A 21,347-nucleotide genomic window follows, 5' to 3' on the forward strand; every position below is an offset into this window, starting at 1 on the left:
TCAGAAGTATATAGGCACAAGTTCGTACACTGTAATACATGCCAAGATTCACTGGGATACCTCAAAGGGCTCAGAAGTTACTCTGTCCATAAAATCAATTACCTATGGACGGATGAACAGACAGACCAACAGACTACCCGAAAACATACATTGTAATGCCACTAGCAACACTTTATGGTGGAGGCATAAAAATCAATATGTGACATCACAAGCACATTTACAATATTATCTGTTAATGGCCATATTTTCCACATTTTATGGAGAGAGAATAAAGCACTTTTATATTCCACTTATAAAGGCATTCCTAGTTGGATGTGAATCAACCTCATTAACAACTGTATCATCAGTCGACTTGAACACTTTGTGTAAATCTACTGGATAAGTATGTATACTCAACAAGCTGCGATTTTTTACACACATTTCTTCTTGAGCCTCTCATAATCATTTCATAATAGGGATAAAAGCCTTGAAGAAGAGATGGAGGTAGAAATGTTGCACTTATTGCTATTTCATCTTCAAACATATACAGTATAAGCAGTACTCATAACGTTTTTTTGTACATAATAAGCACTTGCCATCACTGTTTTAGAATAGATTCAAGTTGTAATTCCCAAAAGAAGTACTAAGTCAACATGGTCACATGATAACTACACTCAAATTATAGCTCATTTAAACTATTACTGTAATCTGGTTTAAGTAACAAAAAATACCTCTCAAAATCTAGTTCATCATTCACAATGAGACTAATATCCAGACAAACAGGATCAATCACATTTTGAATACCTGATTATTCAAGAGTTCTATGCATTCTATATCATTAATGTCTACAAAAATAAAAAATAAATTAAACCCCTGCCGCCTAAAACATGCTGAGAACCAAGTACACATGAATGTCCCAATATAGGGATATTGGAGACGAGGAAGTACACCGTCTGCTCAAGAAAAAAAGAAAGAGAGAAAGAGATAAAAATACCAGGAATACGATCTTGGTCGTAGAACGATTTTCTGGTGCTGCAAAAACATATCACTACATATACACATTGAATGACTGTGAAGGAAAGAAAGCATATTATCGCTGGGGTGACAAGACCTTGTTTGTTTGGATTAGTTGTCAGATAATCACTAAGTGATGTCATATCCAAATCCTAGTTGTCTTACCCCAAAAATGAAGCCATCATGGCATGTCAAAAGAATGGCATTCCCATTTGCTACAGTGCTTTGACAGCTATGTTGTTGTTGGTTTTTTGTTTTGTTTTGTTTTTGTTTTGTTTTGTTTTTGTTTTGTTTTGTTTTTGTCTCCTGAACATTTGAAATTTTTTGAGATAAAAGGTTTTGTTGCCCCAAACAGCGATATACATGTAGCTGTTTTCTTCACAACTTTGCCTGGGCATTCAATATACACCGCAAAGAACCTGTTTACTAGCAGCACCTTGAGGATGTCCTATTGCATTTAAGCTGCATCATATACTACGAGATATCTATCAAATATACTTTGTGCCATTCACTGTATTGCATAATATATAACTAATAGACAATTGACGCAAAAGTCAATACAAAACCTTCTACCAGCTCCCTATAATTATTACCATATATAGGGGACATTATAATATTGAGGTCAATGTTTTAACCTAGACACAATGTTGAACATTATGCTGTCAAGCCACGATGGTGTCATGACGTTGTGGCAAGAAACTGCAACACTACTTTTAAGAACTCTGCTGGTTTCTCTGAATGCACCCAGTGTCCAGCGCCCTCTATGGCTGAAAATGTGACATTTGGAAAAATGGCCTGTATCCCAGGGTGGTCTTCTGATCTGTGGCGGGGAGAGAAAAAGAGAAACAGATAGGTGAGCTAAGCGACAAGTCTTGTAAGTAAATAAATGTATTGACAAGCTGAGAGTAAGATCAGCTTTGTCAACATCCTTTCCAGAATCAACACTTTCCTTTTTGTCTTGGTCACCTCCATTTGTTAAACAGATGAGTTTATATTTTGGTTTGTAAGCCAGAGAAATAAGAAGGCATCAATTTGGGAAGACTTGACTTGTGTTGGATTTGCAATGGCATCAACATAGCTGAGCTGCATTTCTCATATGTTTGAGAAATGGCTTGACTCCACAAAGACCAGAGTCATTTTGAAACTTTTGAAATGTTCAGCTGCATTTCCACTTCATTTCTCCTCAGTGAAAAGGCAAAAAAGTTCCAAATGACATTGACATAAAAAATGATTACAGTGCAGTCCCATTAACCACTTGACTACAGCAGGCTATTACATGCACTGAGCCCCTGGGTGCTGAGGCATTTTTTCACACACACAGAGTCACACACAACACATACTTGATGATGAAAATTGTCATTGTCTATATGAGAGAAACACACATTTGACCATTTGACACAATCACACACGGACTGTACTTCCAATGTAGCTGTGCATAACATAATGAAGTCGAGAAAATTAAACCACAGTGTTCGTCGACAAGCATTTTTTCCAATTAATGAATTCTTGCAAAGTGTTGTTTTCATTGCAACTGATACACAAATTGTCCTTTGATGTAAATGAGCACCAATAATTAAGTATTTTCATTCTCACACCACACACTCTTGGCACATATTCTCAATGGATGTGGATGTTGCACAGTGGCAGATGCACAATCACAACAAGATGATAGACAATTGAGTTGTGTTCAGGTGAGCACTCACCTCACATAGTTGGAGTTTTCACCACTGACAAAGAGTGTTTCCCCAGTAAACTGAGCTCCCGGTGGAACCTGCAGATGTGTCAGGTGAGTCCAGTTAGCTATGAGGGCATCCAGGTTGACCCTCCACTTCACCTCCCCATCCTCCTTGGTCAGGTTGGTCAGGAAGAATGCACGAAGCATGTCATCCTGGGAATTTACAGTGGAACAAGTATGAACAAGAGGTGTCAACTTATTGCAGTTACTGGTATTACAAAATTGGCTTTAGAATCTCTGCAATCTGATGGGTCAACTATCATGCACTGATTCTTACTGATCCCCACTAAGCCATGCATCCAGTGAAATCCAAACACATGGCTCAAGCCTCGTACCAGTGTTGTAGATGTCCTGGACGCATGACAGGGAAAAAAGGTTGAACTTCGTAAATTTACGGGCCCATTCTATAAAACAAATGACGTACAGGCCTGTTTCGTGGATCAACGAGAATTGGATAAAACCCACTCGCCGTGGTCGTAGGTTTAAAGAGTTCCAAAGTTAAACTCATGCATCCAATTCTCACTGGTCCACTCTGTCCTGTGCATCACTTGTATACTGTACATTTTTGGGGAAAAAAAAAAACAAACAAGAAAATTTGGCAATATGCCTCCTGAAAGGATGATTACTCAAAGATGATAAACCATCAATAACATGAAGAAAATCTATAAAAAGTAGGGCGAGAACACCTACAGTAAGCTCTGAGTACAATTAACAAGGTGAGATGGGCATTTCTTCCTTGTGTTTTAACAGAAGCTATGAATTTGGATATCCCATTTCTTCACATTATGTCCTCTCGGGTTAGTTTCCAAATCAAGGCCTTTTTTCCCTGACATGACACTCTCCTTTCTCGACACTAGAAAGCAAAAACTGATCAGTCAGGACTAATTTTAGTAGTTTCCAAACTGTCAATGTTTTCAGCTTGTAATGGATATCAAGTGTGATGTCTAACTCTGTTGGGTAAAAATGTGCACAAAGAACATGTTATCCATTAATTCCATAATACCCAATAATGTAACCAAAATCTTACTAATCTTGTCCTTTCTTTTCTTTCATTTTGTCTATGCAATACCCTATGAGCTCGATTAATGAGGTATACAATGTGTCATTGATTGAAGCATTACTCTAAACACAGCACTGAAGAGACCCCATCCCTGTCATTCTTTAAGGGCCGATGTTTTCCACTTCTGCAATTGCCCCCACTTGAAAAGTTGCCTGCCTACCTCTCTGCACCAAGTCAGTACACTTTTTACTGCCAAAATATTTAGCTAATAAACATCTCCAAAACTCTGTCTTAAAATCCCATGCTTATTTTCCACACATGGAGTACCTAAAGAGGCAAACAGGGCATCACTACTATCCTCTTTTCCTGAGGCTTTTCCAGAAACAGGGCATCACAACTGCTTTCAAGTCCCACAACACATTAAGGCAGAGATCAGTACATGTTAAGGACCGAGTCGCAAAAAAAAAAAAAAGCAGAGAAACTTAGTCTATGGCATTCGATGTTCCCAGGAGAATTGCCACGATTTCTACATAGGAGAGACCAAACAATCACTGAAAGCTTGCATGAACCAACACCGAAGACCCAGCAGCTCAGAGAGCATCCCGGATTCAGCAGTATACACACACATATACTCTAGCAAACACTCTTTTAACACCAATGAAGTGATCATCCTGGATAGAGAATCCAAGTGGTTTGAGAGGGGCGTTAAGGAAGCCATCTGGGAACGTGTGGAGAGACCTACACTTAACAAGAGAGGAGGTCTCCGTTTCCATTTATCACACGCGTGGGACCGGGCCGTTCGCAAAATCCCAAGCTCTGCACAATCTCGCACTATTTAAGGGCCATTCCATCATTGGGAGCATCATTCGCCCAAAGAAGCCAACTGATAATTGGCGAAACGTCGCAACAGTGAGTTTGTTTTCCAGTTTCTTGATTCAACTAATCATTGATCTTTCCTGTGACATGTTTTGACATCACTCTCAACTGCATCGAGATCCAAGAAGCCACACTGTGTAGACTGTGTGTAAATTTTAGGTTGACTGCATTGTACACAGGTACACAGAAGATCATGTGAAGATTGCAATCTCCCACCCAAGAACCCATATTGGAAGTATGGACACAAAGTTTTAAACATACCGGCACTGCCTCTGCCATCTGCTTGCCCACCTCCCTCTTGGCTCTTGAGAGTGTCTGGGAACCAAGATGGCCGAGCGGCATGTCCTTCATCAGCTGGATAAATCCTATCGCTTGGGACGTATCACTGACGGACTGAGTTGGGGCATTGTGAGTAACATCGACCACAATGAGCTTGTTGATTAGATTTGGCTGTAAATATAAAGAATTGCTGCCCACAGTTAAATTTAAGAATAAACTACTGCTTCGTAGTTTTATTGTGTAAATAATGCCATAATGATGAACAGGCATATTCACTCATGAATGGATATTTCTCACTTACCTGCCAAGGGACATCCTTTGATCTAAAATCACATTCCATTATTGCAAGATTTTGTACAATTATTGGCTATTTTTATGTAAGCCATGACTGGGGTAAACCTCAGGTGAGCTACGTGATTCACATCAATAAACTTTGCACAGCTTATAGGCACAGTATCTAAATACATTGGTAAACCAATCTATTAAAAACATCTATGTACACTGTAAAGTGACTTTTTATATTTGTCCATACAGTAAAATGCCACCCAATGTTCAAGCACGTAGAAGAGCTTCAGTCCAATTTGATTTTATTTCTGCAATTTTCCACAAAAATTAACTAGCAAAGCATGTATTTGGCAATCTATAATCAATATAATCTTTAAAGTATTTGAACAAATACAATGAAATTAAAGAAGTCAATGATACAACAAAAAAAGCAAGAGTCTGCCATCATATGCAGGGGTCACATAGTTGATGGCAGCCTTGATTTATATTCTCTTTGAAGTCAGTGCACAACATAGACAGGGAACACACCCGTGACAGTGCCAGACTTATTCCTGTTCGACCACCCATGCTGTGCCCAAGCAAGTCGCACCGGTCAGTCCCAAGTTCACACCTCAGGAGCTGGTCAACGTCATCTGCCATGGCCTCGTAGCTCATGACAGGAGAGTGTTCGCTCTGACCATGGTTACGGGCATCCACAGTCACAACCTGCACAAACATACGAAAAAAATATTTGCAAATTTCAAAAATAGCTCATATGAATGGGGCTTGTCATGCTTCAACCCTTCATGATGAGGAAGTACAACATCTCAGGCACAACAGGTTAAAGTTTTATTTTTAATTACTTAGGTATACATTAAAAGGAGTTAGGTATTTCTGTAATGGAAGACCAATGGCTGTTCACTTAAAACATAGACTAATTACATTAGGACTGAATATGCTATCCACCACTTGGCCAAGTGTTTTGTTCCTGTGCTAAATACTCATACTCAAGTTCCCAACATACCTATGTACCTCCCCTCATGCTAGGAATCCACTGCAGCAGGGGGTTAACTTATAGTGGATGACATGCCTTCCATTCAACAATCCATTACATGGACAAACGGCTGGTTGGGTAACCTAAAGAACAATGTGCAATTTACACACTTGTCATGTACAGTTCTACATACATGTATTTACTTGTAAATTACTTATCAATTCCAATTAAAAAATATCTGTTAACACTGACAGACACACTAGTGATAAAGTTTTAGGCTTGTCAAGTTTTGAAAAGAAGAGGAAAACAATATTTCGGAGTAAAAATGATTTGAGACGTTTCATAATCATTGTTGTTCATATTCTCTTCCACGAAATAAATAAATTACATGTTTATTTACCTAGAGCAGTTTACTGGTACCTTCAGTAGCATATATACCTGTACCCATATTTGTGTAGTGGTGTACATTGTACATTAAAAATGGCATCAGATTTGTGACTTAACTCTACCTCTCTCTTTTGATTTATCAACTAACTTGAGATAGATGAATGAAAGACACTGACAACCAGTGTTTACCAATGGATGTATTTAGTGTAATAACTGGAATAACTTTTCATAATACAAGCACACACATCTATCAAGCAACAGCACAAAACATGCAACCAAAATACCTGGTACCCCTGACAATGTATTCATCACTGTGTTACAATCTGGGCATTCATAGTATCCAAGCCTTACCCTTCTGGATAACTCTGTTGCCATTCTTTTTGCCAGAGACTCCCAGTTCTTCTTGGATCCAAGAACACCATGGAGAATAACAATGGGAAAAGCTGCACCCTCATTTGGCTGCTTAGATTCAAAGACGTCATATGATAAACTCACACTGGTCCTAAGGGAAAAGGAGAACAGGGTGAATTAAAGATGCATAACTTTGTGTAGAATGACAATCGATTATACAGGAGAGGACTGATCATGTTTTTAAAGAATTAAATGATGACTTTGTAGTTTCTTTTATCTCTAGAACAATGATATGCAAAACTTTAAACATTTAAAAAATCTCAGTTGAAAATTGGAAAAGAAAGACACTCCAAGCTATTGATAATGTGAAGTCAAAAGCAGAGATATACATGCATAGAGACTATCTTATGGTATTATTAAGAAGTGATTATTATCATTATTATAATAAATATTCAATATTTTTGTTCTTTTTACATTAATGCTTAAATTTGTATAAGACAGTGGTCCAACCTTGATATAGAGAGGTGTCTGTGACTCTGCAATGCCAGTGTAGAATGCCTGGTATGATGGCATGTGCACTGGCAGCTCCCGACTTGTATTGACTGGAGAACCCGATTCAGCTGCCTCACGAGCACGGCACTCATGATGAGTTACTGTAATCAGCTGATGAAGTGGTGTGTGAAGATTGGAGCCAATTGAAGGGGCTTGACAGTCTGTCTGTAGAACAAGGAGGCAATGGAATACCCAGTCTTTCAGCTCGGACAATTACAAGTAGATGGAGGTTGGGGTACATTCCATTGATAGATTTCCAAAGTACTGGTATGGGATGAGGGCCATCTACAATGTTTCATATATTCAGACTTTAAATAATTATGCTGGACTGCAGTATCAAATACACACGTGATGATATTGATATACCTACAGATAAGCACAATTAACACCAATAATAAAGCCATTTTCTCTTGAAATGAAATGCTTGTTACCAACACAAACAGCCATCAAGGGACTTTAAAACTGAACATTTTCTACAGGCATCAAGATAATGAATTGTAAATATTCAGGAAGAAATCTGAACATTTCCCATATTTCAATCAGGCTTGTGAGCTATCATGGTAGTTGTCTTTTAAACCATTAATAAATGAATGAATGAATTTAAATAAATAAATAAATAAATAAATAAATAAATAAATAAATAAATAAATAAATAAATAAATAAATAAATAAATAAATAAATAAATAAATAAATGAATAAATAAACAGACAAATGTTCCTAAGGACTAAACCAGAACAAAGACAATATCGATAAGAATGGTGCATAGCTGAATGTGTGCTACTACTGCTACCACTTATAATTGAATACTATATAATGTAAATGCTGATCATCACAGTAACAATCATTGATCAGTATTTGTGAGATCATCCAGTCTCATCCAACTCTCACTCAAGGTTGGCAGCCCTACCTTAACCCTTTGTGTGCTTTCAGTACAAACCGGCACAGAAACCCCCATATACACTCTCCAAACTCCCTGGCACAGAAAGGGAGAACCTTGCAACCCCGCACCACGCCAGTAGAGTGACCACTGAGAGCTGACAAAGGGATCAGCTCAACAAGTATCAAGCAGCAGCTACCGGTACTGTATTTGACACTGCCATAATTCTGATCAGATTCTTGGAAAGAGAGTTAAAAAGCGTATCAATAGGCCTAATGGCATTCCATTTTCTCGCTGACTTTTATACATTATTCACACAGAATGGAAGATGCACAATTCAATACCATACATAAAACAAGAAAAGTCAAGGGCTGAAAAGTTTGTATTTCAAAGTTAATATAGTCACAGATATATGTATGCAACTATTGCAAGTGAATGAAGTGGTGATATTGTCATCACCTCACACGATGACGTGGAATTTTGCTGAATTAAAAGTAAATGTTTTGAATGAATTCTTATGTTACCAGAACATTCTAGATTTCTATACAGCACTTTCCGACTGCTTAACTGTTTAACTAGTATGGTAAGTCTATCACTCATCGACCACCTATTCAGACTGACCATATTTGCACAATGGCTTTCTTCTGGGTAAAATCAGAAGTAGGCATGGAACAGGATGCAATAGCTGGAATATTTGAACATAAATACATACGGTACCCGTTAATCAGGAAATGAGGGTACAGGCAAATTTTAAATATGAGGAAACAGGAGGAAAAAGAATTCAAGAAAATCCTCATAAGTTTATAAACAATATTGATGTTTAATACGTATTTGCCATTACTAGATTTACGTGCTCTATCAGCAATGGAGAAGAGGCGGTCGGTTAAAACGATGAGCATGCATGTCCCCTGCGTTTGTCACCAAGACTTCAGTGTGTAAGATGCATGTCAACAATTCAAGCCCGCGATAGGAGTTGCAGGATTTTCTGCATTGGGGAAATGAAATTATGGTGAAACTGAGGGATATTTCCTAAGATATAGACACACTGTATTTAATCAAAAGGTGGTGGCTGAGCAGTAAGTCCAATGGAAAGAGTTCCCATATGACTTGTACTCCCCACTAAAACCTAGGACTCAAAGTTACCCTACCACTAACCGCTTTAAACCCTACAAACCAACCCTGCCCTGTGTAAGCTACAATAAACCCTACAGCCACCTAAACTTACTGTATAAGGTTTAAGGTATAAGGTATAATAATAATAACAATAATAATAATAATAATAATAATAATAATAATAATAATAATAATAATAATAGCAATAACAATAATAATAACAACAATAATAATAACAATAATAATGATAATAATAATAAAATTCAAATAATGGTAATATAGTGCACATCAGGTTCACCTTTTGCCAAAAGGTGAACCTGTGGACTATATCACCATTATTTGAATTTTATTAGGGAGCCGATTATTATTACCTCTGCCGAGGGAGGAGGTTATGTTTTCGTTACCGTTGGTTTGTTTGTTTGTTAGTTAGTTTGTCCGTGTGCAAAATAACTCAAAAAGTAACGGATTGGGATGAAACTTGCAGGAAAGGTTGAGAATGACACAAGTAACAAACAATTAACTTTTGGTAATGATCCAAGAATTTTTTTTTGGAATCTATGAAGGATTTTTTATCTTTTGGCAGGTAAGGTCAATGAACTTGCGAGTTCAGGCTGCGCCTTTTTGAGGCTTGCCTGCGCGCACTAAAGTGCTTGTTCTAGTTTCTGCTGGGACGAGGCGTGCCGTGCAGCTGAGGGTTTATGACGTACAAAGGTTTCTATATTGGGAAATCGGGCGACTTTCAGCACCGATTGTGTGTACGTATAATATCTCTATGGAAGAACAAGATCAGTGGTGGAAATAAGCTGCATGCTTGGCGGAGGTCTGCGCTCTCGAGTGCTTTTCTAGTTATTATTGTTGTTGTTATCACCTCCGCCAAGGGAGGGGGTTATGTTGTCGTTTGGTAGTCAGTTTAATAGTTTGTCCGTGTGCAAAATAACTCGAGAAGTAGTTACTGGATTTGGATGAAATTTACAGGAAAGGTAGAAAATGACACAAGTAACCAACGATTAAATTTTGGTAGTGATCCGAGAATTTTGGAGGAATTTATGAAGGATTTTTGACATTTTGACAGGTAGGGTCAATGAACAATAGGACTCGGGGTTCAGCCGGCTGCGCACATTTGAGGTTTGCATGCGCACTGTGCATGCTCTAGTTTCTGCTAGGGCGAGGCCCGCCGTCCAGCCGAGGGTTTATGACGTAACAAGGCTTCTATATTGCATATTGGGAAATCGGGCGACTTTCAGCACACACTGCACTGCCATTAGTACATATGGGTGGAAATCACTGATATCTCTATACATGGAAGAACAAGATCAGTGGTGGAAATGAGCTGCATGCTTGGCGGAGGTCTGCGCTCTCGGAGTGCTTTTCTTGTTATTATTATTATTATCATTATTAAATTTATTAATATTAGATATGTAATATAGGCTATAAAATGTTCAAACATGACAACAAATAAGAAAATAAGCATAGAATAATTAATAAGTATTTTGTTGTATAAAATTTACACAGCCCGGTTCAGCCCTGTCGCTGTGAATAGGCAAGAGAATCCGGCCCGGATCCAGAGCGTTCCCATGCCTTGGCATTGGCATTGCATTGCTCTTTTATTGGCATTGCATTGCCATTGTTGTAGTTATGTGTACGAATATAATTTGTACGCATTTGACGTTTGTGATCATGAAAATAATGATAAAATATTCTATCAGTCCCTCACAACCCAGACACACTGGATTTTGCTGACAAATAGTGAGGCCTGCTTACCTACCTTCCGTTTTGAACTTGGCCGTGCTTTAAACGTAAAGTGCTGCCCTACTGTGTACTAGTACTACCGTCCCACCACGCACGTCTCGCCCACTGCACCGGCTGCTACCCCACCATCGATGCCTAGTGCTCCGCTGCGCTCGCGCTGAAAGTACTGAGTACGTACGTAGGACATGCATGCATTATGCAATCCCCATTTTCTCCATCGAAAAACCACCAAAGGCGCGCCGCGCCAACTCTCCGGGCAAGCAGTCACCAACTTACTACCAAGGAGGTACTTACGCACACACACATACATACAAACACACACACACACACACGTCGTACGTGCACTACACATGCATGTATATTATGAATGTCACACACAAATCTGCATCGCATGTCCCATATGAAAACTGTGCGTTCGTACGATTAGGCATGTTATTCATGTGACGTCATAGCTTTAGGAGGGGCGATTTTCCATATCATTTCGTGTGTTCGTGTTTCCGGAGTCGAATCAAGTTTGTTGACAGGACGGTCTAAATACACGAATTTATTACAGTTTGGAAGGATAAAACGGATAAACCACACGATGGCCAGGGAGTATGACCACTTATTCAAACTCCTAATCATAGGGGATAGTGGTAAGTTGTGAAACACGAACGATAAATGATCATGAGTAGTGGAGTGAGATTACGGCTGTCATCGTGTGTTAGCTAGGCGTAGGCCGGCATCGTGTAGTCCCAGGTGTTACAAATTGTGTCAGTAATCCATGATATAAGATAGAGAAATGTACATTGTAGATCTCTATAGATGCCGCCTGAGTAAAACCACCAGTTTTCGGACATTTCTTAAGCTATTCTGAAATTTTTGTTCAACTAGAATAATACCTAAGAAGAATCATATCTACAAGGTGCACAATGTAAATTATGTTATTGTTCAAAGGGTGCCGGGTGCAGGTGTAAACTTTAGTTTTACTTTTACTAGACTAGCTGCGTCAGTAAGCGGCCGTGCAGCCGTTCGCGGCAGGCACAACATACACGGTAAATATATAGCTAAACACAGCATTGCACTGTTACATGCACACTACCCATCATATACTAACACACTAGCAATCAACAAAAACCAACCGATAAAATGGGCACGATCTCTGACGAAAGTAAAATTTTCTCACCTAAATGACAACATATCGCATCCAAAATGAAATTTTCGGTACTTCTTAACGGATCCGGGCTAACTCGGCCCACGGGACAACTCGTCCCACCCGTCGAGGGTGGGCCGAGTTGTCCCACCCGTTGGTATCGATAGTGATCGTGAGCGCTTGTCTGTGTTTGAGGTTATTTTGTCTTTGTGACGTCTTTTTTAACCGTAACTTTTATGGAATTGTGCTCAGTGGTTTCTGTAAAGAATATTTGCCAACCTTTGGGGGATACAACGACGTAAAAATGAAATTTCAGACGTTTTTATCGCGGTTCGCGATCCCCATAGGTTCACGTTCATTTCGCGCGGTGGGCTAACTCGGCCCAGCTAAGTTTTAGCTGTTGTTTTGTCAGTAAATCTCCGTAAAAATATCAATTTTATCATGTATGAAGGTGTATTCAGGGTTCCTTCAACTAATTTCATCTTCGAGGGAATTTAATTTTGCACATGTTTGGTGAAATGTTGGATATTTGTTCGCATGATTTCATCTTTGCCGTATCCGCACCGCACCGGTCTCGCTACCAGCAGCTCGCTCACGCATCACTGTGGCAGAGCTGAGCAGCGCCATGGCCATGCCCACTCCTCTCGGCGAGGCACGGGGCGGCGCGGGGCACCCGCGCGAACGGCACAGAGGGAGCAGCCAGCCACTCCGTAAACGTCGCTACGGATACGGGCGGTGGTTGAAATTGGAGGAAAAGGCGTCATTTGCTGCACTTCCCAATTTTCTCGCGTGAGTACTAAATTCTATGCAGTAGAGTGGGCATGGGCATGGCGCTGCTCAGCTCTGCCACAGTGATGCGTGAGCGAGCTGCTGGTGGCGAGACCGGTGCGGTGCGGATACGGCAAAGATGAAATCATGCGAACAAATATCCCACATTTCACCAAACATGTGCAAAATTAAATTCCCTCGAAGATGAAATTAGTTGAAGGAACCCTGAATACACCTTCATACATGATAAAATTGATATTTTTACAGAGATTTACTGACAAAACAACAGCTAAAACTTAGCTGGGCCGAGTTAGCCCACCGCGCGAAATGAACGTGAACCTATGGGGATCGCGAACCGCGATAAAAACGTCTGAAATTTCATTTTTACGTCGTTGTATCCCCCAAAAGTTGGCAAATATTCTTTACAGAAACCACTGAGCACAATTCCATGAAAATTACGGTTAGAAAAGACGTCATAAAGACGAAATAAACTCAAAGACAGACGAGCGCTCACGATCACTATCGATACCAACGGGTGGGACAACTCGGCCCACCCTCGACGGGTGGGACGAGATGTCCCGTGGGCCGAGTTAGCCCGACCCCTTCTTAACATAACAGGTAAGAAGCAATGGTCCAAGAAACTGGATTTTTTTTCGTTTTCTCGATGTTCATGGATTTTGAAAACATATCCTCACGTAAAGTAGAATTTTCGCGAGCCGATGTTGGCCGCCATTTTTTTCAGAAAGTGGATGTTACCATCGAAAAAAATGAGAAAAACACGAGAAAGACATCAACAACACCGCCAGAAGTGCGATCTTGTTTGCGGCCAATGCATGTGTGCACGCTATTTTCACGTGCTTTCCCAATGGGAATTGGTGCTTACGCAATGTTCGCGAGACATGTGAAGGCGTTCAGCTAAAGATCGCGGAGCACGCGCGTATTGCATAGGGATTGTACATCGTGCCACAAGCAGAAATACTACGTCGCATATCGCCCTTATCGGCGAAAATTGTGCCGGCTTTTGCCCTGGTAAATCATGAAAACTGCGTTGGTCAATGGTAAATTTCTTTCATGAAAACAATTGCGTTAATGAATAATCTTGTCTATGATATATGAAATGGTTGAAAATATTTTGCCTGATTTGTTTACAAGTTGGAAAAACTCTTAACAATGCTTAAACTGCCGCAAACGGGATATTTTACTCTAGTGGATCTAACATCGATTAGAACTAGGCCTAACCGTTAGAAGGTCTCCAGATCTACCTAGCTACATTTCTACCTAGATTTTAAATAAAAATCGCCAGACATTCACATCGCATGTGACGCGTGCCGCGATTGGAGATCAGCTGGGGTGACGGATTTTCATCGCTCTCAAAAAACATTCCTAATTCATCTTTTTCCTCCATAAAAACACAAATAAATGTAGAGTAATTGTTCCAGTTTACGGCCGTCCGGCAGTTTGCGGCCACTACATTGTACAGCATATTTGGTAATATAACGCTGAACACAGCCACACACTTTATACATGTATACCTCACATTCACTAACATACTATCATTCTACAAAAACCAACCGATAACATGGAAAAAATCCCCAACAAAAATGAAATTTTCTCACTTAAATGATGACATCTCGCATCAAAAACTTTATTTTCGGTACTTCTTAACATCACAGTCAAGGATTAAGGGTCTAAGAAACTGGATATTTTGTCGTTCTCCCGATGTTTGCGGATTTTGAATACATGTCCTCACGTAGAAATCGCGAGCCGATGTGGGCCGCCATTTTTTTCTGCAAGTGGATGCTACGACCGAAAAAATAGGAAAAGCATGAGAAAGACAACAATAACACCGCCATGCCTGTTCGCGGTCAGTGCAAGTGCGCGAGCCCTTTTCATGTGCTTTTGCAATGGGACTTGGCGCTTACGCAACGTTCGCGAGCCAAAATGAAGGCATTCAGCAGAAGATCGCGGAGCACACGCGTATCGCATAGGAATTGTACATTGGGCCGCAAACCAGACTACCACGGTCGCAAACCAGCGGACGCTGTACCAGATCGCGGCCGTGGTCTTTTTTTACTATCGCGATGGACATTGGTGTTGCGATTTTCACAATATTGTAAACTGGTAAGTGGTCAACCGCTGTGATATAACCTGGGTTAAAGCACTTAGCAAGTTTGCGTTTCAGAGTGGAAAAGCCCTTATGCGGCCGCAAACCGCCACTTTTACTCTAATCCAAATGTATTTTCCCTTATGACATGTAACAGGTCACAAAACCATTTTTAATGCAAGAATGTTTTTGATTTCTAATGGATATCTTCGGGTGGCAGATAACAAAGTTTTTCAAATGCGATGATACACAATGCATTATACATTGATTACACGAAGTGTGTGTATTATAACCTAGACACGCGCTAATAATATGTGACGCGCTATGGGCGGCGACCTAATTCAGCTCAGTGCCTATCGTTAGTTCGCCAACTCGGGTGTGCATAGGAAATACACGCAAGTGGCAACTACGTAGTTACTCTACGGTATTACATATATAGCATTAGTGGTGAGTGCTCAAGAAATACTGTGTAGAACCTATGCTAGAGTATAAAAGTTAAAACCCCCAGTTTTGGGCCGGCCTCCAGATTGCTGACTCCTATCAGTATCACTTATCACATTCCAGCAAATCCTATTGTCTCAACACATGCATATCACACACACACACTGGCACTATTGTTCACAACAAGCAACAGGAAAGTGCCTTTATAGACACTTCTAAAAATCCATCTAAAATCCCAAATTTCGCCATCAAAAACGCAGAATCGCCATAACTTTTTCAAAGCACGCGTGAATTAAGTCCCATGTCAAGAATCGGGTTTGCAAAAAAAGTGCTAAAAATTGAGTTAATACACTGACCTGCTAGATTTTACACTTATTGCAAGCTCAGAGCGTGATGGTATCCTCAAAAACACAAAAGAAAAACAAAATCTCTGTACGTGTTGATGCAGTGACTTTGAGGGGTTGATGCAACTGCCAACTCGCTAGAATTCGGACACCAACGGGTGCCACAACGTCCCAGAAGCTCTCCACCACACCAATCCCTTCTGAAGCTCAAAGCACTCTCACAGAAGTGTACAAAGGAACAGCTAGTCGAGTCTTATGGAAAGGTGATGTCAGCTCCGCTTTCTCACTGCAGAAAGGAGTTCGGCAAGGAGGAATCCTCTCCCCTCTCCTCTACAACGTCTTCATAGATGGGCTTCTAAAGATGCTGAGAGCTGAAGACCTGGGCTGCCGCTTTCATAATCTGTACGCTGGAGTAATTGTCTTGGCAGACGATGTTGCCCTGATTGCTTCATCAGCGTACATGTAGGAGCTGCAAAGGATGCTTAGCATCACCCACACCTTTGCTACCACCGAGAGTAGAAATACAAGATCAACCCATTGAAGAGTGCCATCCTATACTAGTCTTCTGCCACAAATGCAACAATACACACACCTGACATCTGAACAATGAACAAATTCAGGAAGTTAACCGACACCCTCACCTAGGCATCACGTAATCAACAGAACCTCAAGACCCGGCTCCTAACATCATCACAAAGGGATATAACACCCTATTTTCCCGCATTGGAGGCTCAGCCTTGCGGAACAACTTTTGGCCTCCCATCATTGCAAAGCTGTGGTCTGCATACATGTACTGTATCCCCAGAATGTTATACAGGATTGCCATAGTGAAGTTCAGCAAACGATCTTGGTAAAAGCTTGACTCTGCACAGGCTCTCCTTTTCAAGAAACTCCTTGGCCTCCCCAAAAGTGCTGTGAATGAAGCTGTCTTCCTTTTGACAGGCATCCTTCCTCTCTCCCTTCAAGCTGATCTCCTTACTGTCCTTTCCATAGGACAACTATTCACACTGCCCTCAGACAGATTTGAACACAGGATCCTCCTTCATGCACTGGCAAGCAACACCCCCTCCATCCCCTACTGAAAGCAGCTCCTTGCCAAGCTCAATTTACCCCCTCTCCTCTCTGGCACCTCCAGCTTTGACTGCCCCAGCTGGAAAAGGCTGTGTCATTGGGCCATCCATGAGCACCACAATGCAGAGATTCGTGATGCCATAGAAACTAGGCACTCCCTTGCTCTATGGAAACAATGTAGTCAGCCTTCCAACCCCTACTATCTCTTTAATAGACTGTTTCCAGCTTCCCTGCCTCCACACCTCCAGAATACCTCAAGACTCCGCTCCCAGCTTGCAACTGATACCTACCCAACACAATACCACCTGATGACTATAGGCAAGTCTTCCACCTCCATCTGTAGACTCTGTGGCTTTGAGGAAGAGAACACAGCCCACTTTGTTTCCTCCTGTCCAGTCCTTTAAACCCATAGAGCTGCTTTCATTCAGCACATCCTTGCACCCAACCCTCCTGACAAGGTTACCCAGGCATTCACTGCAAATGACATCTCCATCCTTGCCACTAGCATCTTGTTCCCTTTTCTATCAATACCTACACTGTACCTCTCTTTCTACCAACATTACGACCCACTGCCTCCGATACATTCAATAAAATTCGCCTTGTATGCCTGGATATTACAATGTACCTCACAGCTTGACGCAGATAACCGCTGATCTCCGAATACCGGAGGAAGAATAACCAAGAAGACGAAGAAGCAACCTTGTGCCAACAAGGTATGGCGCAGTGCATTTTTCATCGGCCTTTTACATACGCATTGACATTGAACCTGCATAGCGCACGTCCGAATTCTGGAGAGGCCGGACGGGTTCTGGGGGATTATCAAGATGATAATATTTGGGGATTTTGTGAAATTTTATGATGTATTTAACAAAATCAACATAGAGAAAAAGCAGTTTGATATGTATTTAACATACATTATGATAGATATGATTTTGTATGCACATTTGAGTTCAACAAATATTACAGAAAAGCTTTTAAAAGGTCCGAAAACTGGTGGTTTTACTCTAGATAGACCAGTATTGGAGTTAGTATAAAATTATTATCATTATTTTTTTTTTTACCATTTCTTCATCTGCGTGTATTCATCTGTCAGGCCTACAACTTGTACATTGTAGGTCAGGCACTACATGTACATGTACAGTGTACATACACTGTAGATTTATTTTGATAATATCTGTGAGGGAGCAGGAATGCTTTAATGATATCACCCCTTACCCAGCATTAAAGCAGAGCTGGAGTCCAAGGTGTATCAATCTCTGTTCATGAAAGACAAAGGCAAAGATCCCAGACTTGGGCCCTGTTTTATGAAGAGTTATAATTGATTTTATGAAGAGTAATGATTGATATATTATATAAGGTTCTATAATACACTGTACGGCCGCTATAAGCAGGCGGTCACTGTAGACAGGTGGCCGCTAAGACAGGTTCAACTACAGTATATGTACAATGTACAACTGCACATGTACAGCTGTACGTATAGATTGCACATGTATTCAGAATGGTTGAATAGAAGCTAGGCTACTATTCAATTCTGTACATTTATTCAAGCCAAAAATTTCATTGGGCACTTACCTTTGTATTTAAATACCAAAACCTACATGTACAGTACAGTGTATGCGTAATCTGTGAACTGTTCTCATTAGTAGTTTTTGGATTACATGTACATAATGTAGGACTATCAGTAAGTGATTTAGTATTCAGAAGCATCCCCTGGAAAACACAGAAAATTATTTCTTTTCTGATTCATATTGTGTAACTGGTACAAATGTACACGTACACTGTACATGGCTTTGACACAGCAATATGCAAACATTGAGGAGTAAAGGTTTGTATTATGTATCGCATTTTTGGCACAGTTTCACTTTCTGAAATTGACTCATCCTGTACATTGTACATGCAGGCTACCTGAGCCTCTATCATCAGCTTGTTGTACGGTATTCAGTCTGTCATCAATACAGTCATGCTGCCTTTATTCCTACATGTAATCAACCCATTGAGCCTTACCAAGTTGGTATACAAACTTCTTTCAAAAAGGCATGCATACATGTACAAGATGTACATTGTACAGTGTACTTGTACATACTATGTACATATAACAAACAGTAAATCGCTACATACTCGTACATACAATGTATGTAAATATACATTACATAATAGAATTTTATGGACCTTATAAAGATACTTACTGGTATACATGTGCACATAACTGTACATTGTACATAACTTTTTTGTACCTCTTGCCTTGTCAGGCAAGCAGATTTTAAAGTTGTTGCAGAACTCTTGACCGAATACACATATGAAGTTTACTTGTCCTAGACAGAGTCCCAAAATATAAGAAAATGATACAGAAAATCACTGGTATTATACTCCAGTGTAGTCTAGTGCTTGATAAAACACAATCATTTCAGTAAACAGCATGCATTGATTCACATACTGTACGTACAAGTGTAAACGCATTTGAGTGACAGAATTGGTTCAGTCAAGTGTTGGTGATACATTGCATTGGGGTTTCTTCACATCTGTGTTGGCAAGTTACTGGAGTGAAATCAAAGTGCATTTCATCATTTAACAGTCATCATCTTTGGGCTTGTATGGTTGACTTTGTGGATTTGAAAGGGGGGGGGGAGTGAAAAAAAGTGGCTTCAAACCTTTTTGCTTGCTCAGTTTTGGCAAGCATTTTTCTCATTGTTCCAAAACACTTGCCTGACTTTTAGTTGCACTTGTCTTGGGCAGTCAGGCAAGCGCTTGTAAATTTAGCATCCTGAATGTAATGGATGTGTTATGTGTTTTTTTCTCAAGTAATCATACATGTAGTACGTTTGTATACCTTCAGTATACACGTACACTGTATGTACTTTATGTGCATTACTGTACCTGTATTTCTACAGTAACAACGTGTATACTATGGGCATGACCTGCGCCCCATTTCTTTAAAAAAAAAGTTGATATGATGGCAACTCTTGCTGGAATGGTATTAAATTGTCAATGTAACAACAAAAATCCAGCTTCCCGATTGGCTGTTATATCCAAACGAAATCAGTTTGAACATTCTGCCAGTATAATTTCGGAATACAACAACGGTCCCAAAAAGGTTACAGTTTTCTTACTCCGAAGGTTTGTTATTCCGAAACAATCACGATGATAGATGTACTAGATTCTTTTCTGAAGGTTCGTTGATGGGAAAATAATAAAGAAAAAATTTAATCTCCGAATGAAATCAGTTTTGTTTATTTTGAACATTCATCTGTAGTATACCGACCTTTGGTGTTGTAACTGTTGTTGTTGTTTTCGACTAACAAACCTTCGAAGTACTCAGTAATGAATCGTTTCACTTTATGATTAAACAAACCTTAGGAATAATGACCATCGCTCGTGTAATCAGGGAGGTACATTTTTGTATGAGATCTCTTTGATGTCACGGCTAAACTACCGCATTATACAGTACTAGTACCCAGAAAGGAAAGTGCAACGATGTCCCAAAAGTTCTCGCTTCTAGCGCATCTGCATGCAGTAGACCTACCACGTGGTCGAGCAGACGGCGAGAAAGCAAAAACACTACTAGTAGTTAGTACACGGCATGCACGGCGCGGGTTGTTGCGATGCAGAGACGGCTAATTATATTGCAACAGTGATCGTGAAACAGGAAAGGCCTAAAAGAAAACGGAACCTTCACCATCGGCACCTACTTCTCCTTCATGTATTATTTAGGAACTGCTGCCAACAAAAGGTATGGAATTTCTGCATTGTTTCTGTGAGAATATGCCCCTCACAATGCTCATTACATTTCCGTGAAAATATCGCATTTAGTGGCATTTTTAGCGGCGATTTATCTATGTTGTATTGAGCACTTAGCGAAGGCTTCCACCCGTACCCACCCCCAGAACAGCGCGTATAAGTGCCCACAAGCGTGAAAAAATTCCTGACGAGAACCCTGGCGCCTACTTCGTACTCGTGTAATTTCTCTATTGCTGCTACATAATTATGCCCATGAGATGGCAGCATTCATTTTCTATGAATAGTCATTACTTATTGGAAAGAAAACATTGTTCATATTCCCGGCCGGAACTGTAAACACGTGTAGACGCGTGTAGACGCGTTTGTATACACGTCCAGAAAACTGCACGCGTTTGGCGGCGTGCAGACCAATCTAAAATGCGTCTTGTTGCATCTACACACGTTCAGAGTGACAACTTGGACGTGAGCGCCACCGTAGCACTTTACTTCAGGTCTTTATGGAGTCAGTTTGGAGAACTTTGAAATGGACCCAGCAGAGCATCATGTCATGTGCATAGTGACATCGTATACATGTACATTGT

At 40.3% G+C, this 21,347-nt stretch overlaps 2 protein-coding genes across 2 annotated transcripts in view; one reads left to right on the forward strand and one right to left on the reverse strand.

Moving 5' to 3' along the window:
• Positions 1–1,368: 1,368 nt before the first annotated feature.
• LOC140227111 (sn-1-specific diacylglycerol lipase ABHD11-like) lies at positions 1,369–7,587 on the reverse strand. The gene is made up of 6 exons (XM_072307543.1): positions 7,390–7,587; positions 6,880–7,030; positions 5,697–5,873; positions 4,866–5,054; positions 2,697–2,881; positions 1,369–1,813 (listed from the first exon to the last, which is right to left on the reverse strand). Exons 1-6 carry the CDS (start codon positions 7,521–7,523, stop codon positions 1,672–1,674), a joined length of 978 nt encoding a protein of 325 aa, XP_072163644.1. The 5' UTR covers positions 7,524–7,587; the 3' UTR covers positions 1,369–1,671.
• A 4,082-nt stretch (positions 7,588–11,669) lies between these two features.
• The window catches only part of LOC140227112 (ras-related protein Rab-35-like), a 38,884-nt gene continuing 29,206 nt past the window's right edge, over positions 11,670–21,347 (forward strand). Inside the window, exon 1 of the mRNA XM_072307544.1 lies at positions 11,670–11,806. Coding sequence (XP_072163645.1) covers positions 11,755–11,806 — 52 coding nt within the window. The 5' untranslated portion in view covers positions 11,670–11,754. The remainder of the gene's footprint in view (positions 11,807–21,347) is intronic.

Source organism: Diadema setosum, chromosome 4 (genome assembly GCF_964275005.1).
Source record: "Diadema setosum chromosome 4, eeDiaSeto1, whole genome shotgun sequence".
Taxonomy (NCBI): Eukaryota; Metazoa; Echinodermata; class Echinoidea; order Diadematoida; family Diadematidae; genus Diadema; species Diadema setosum.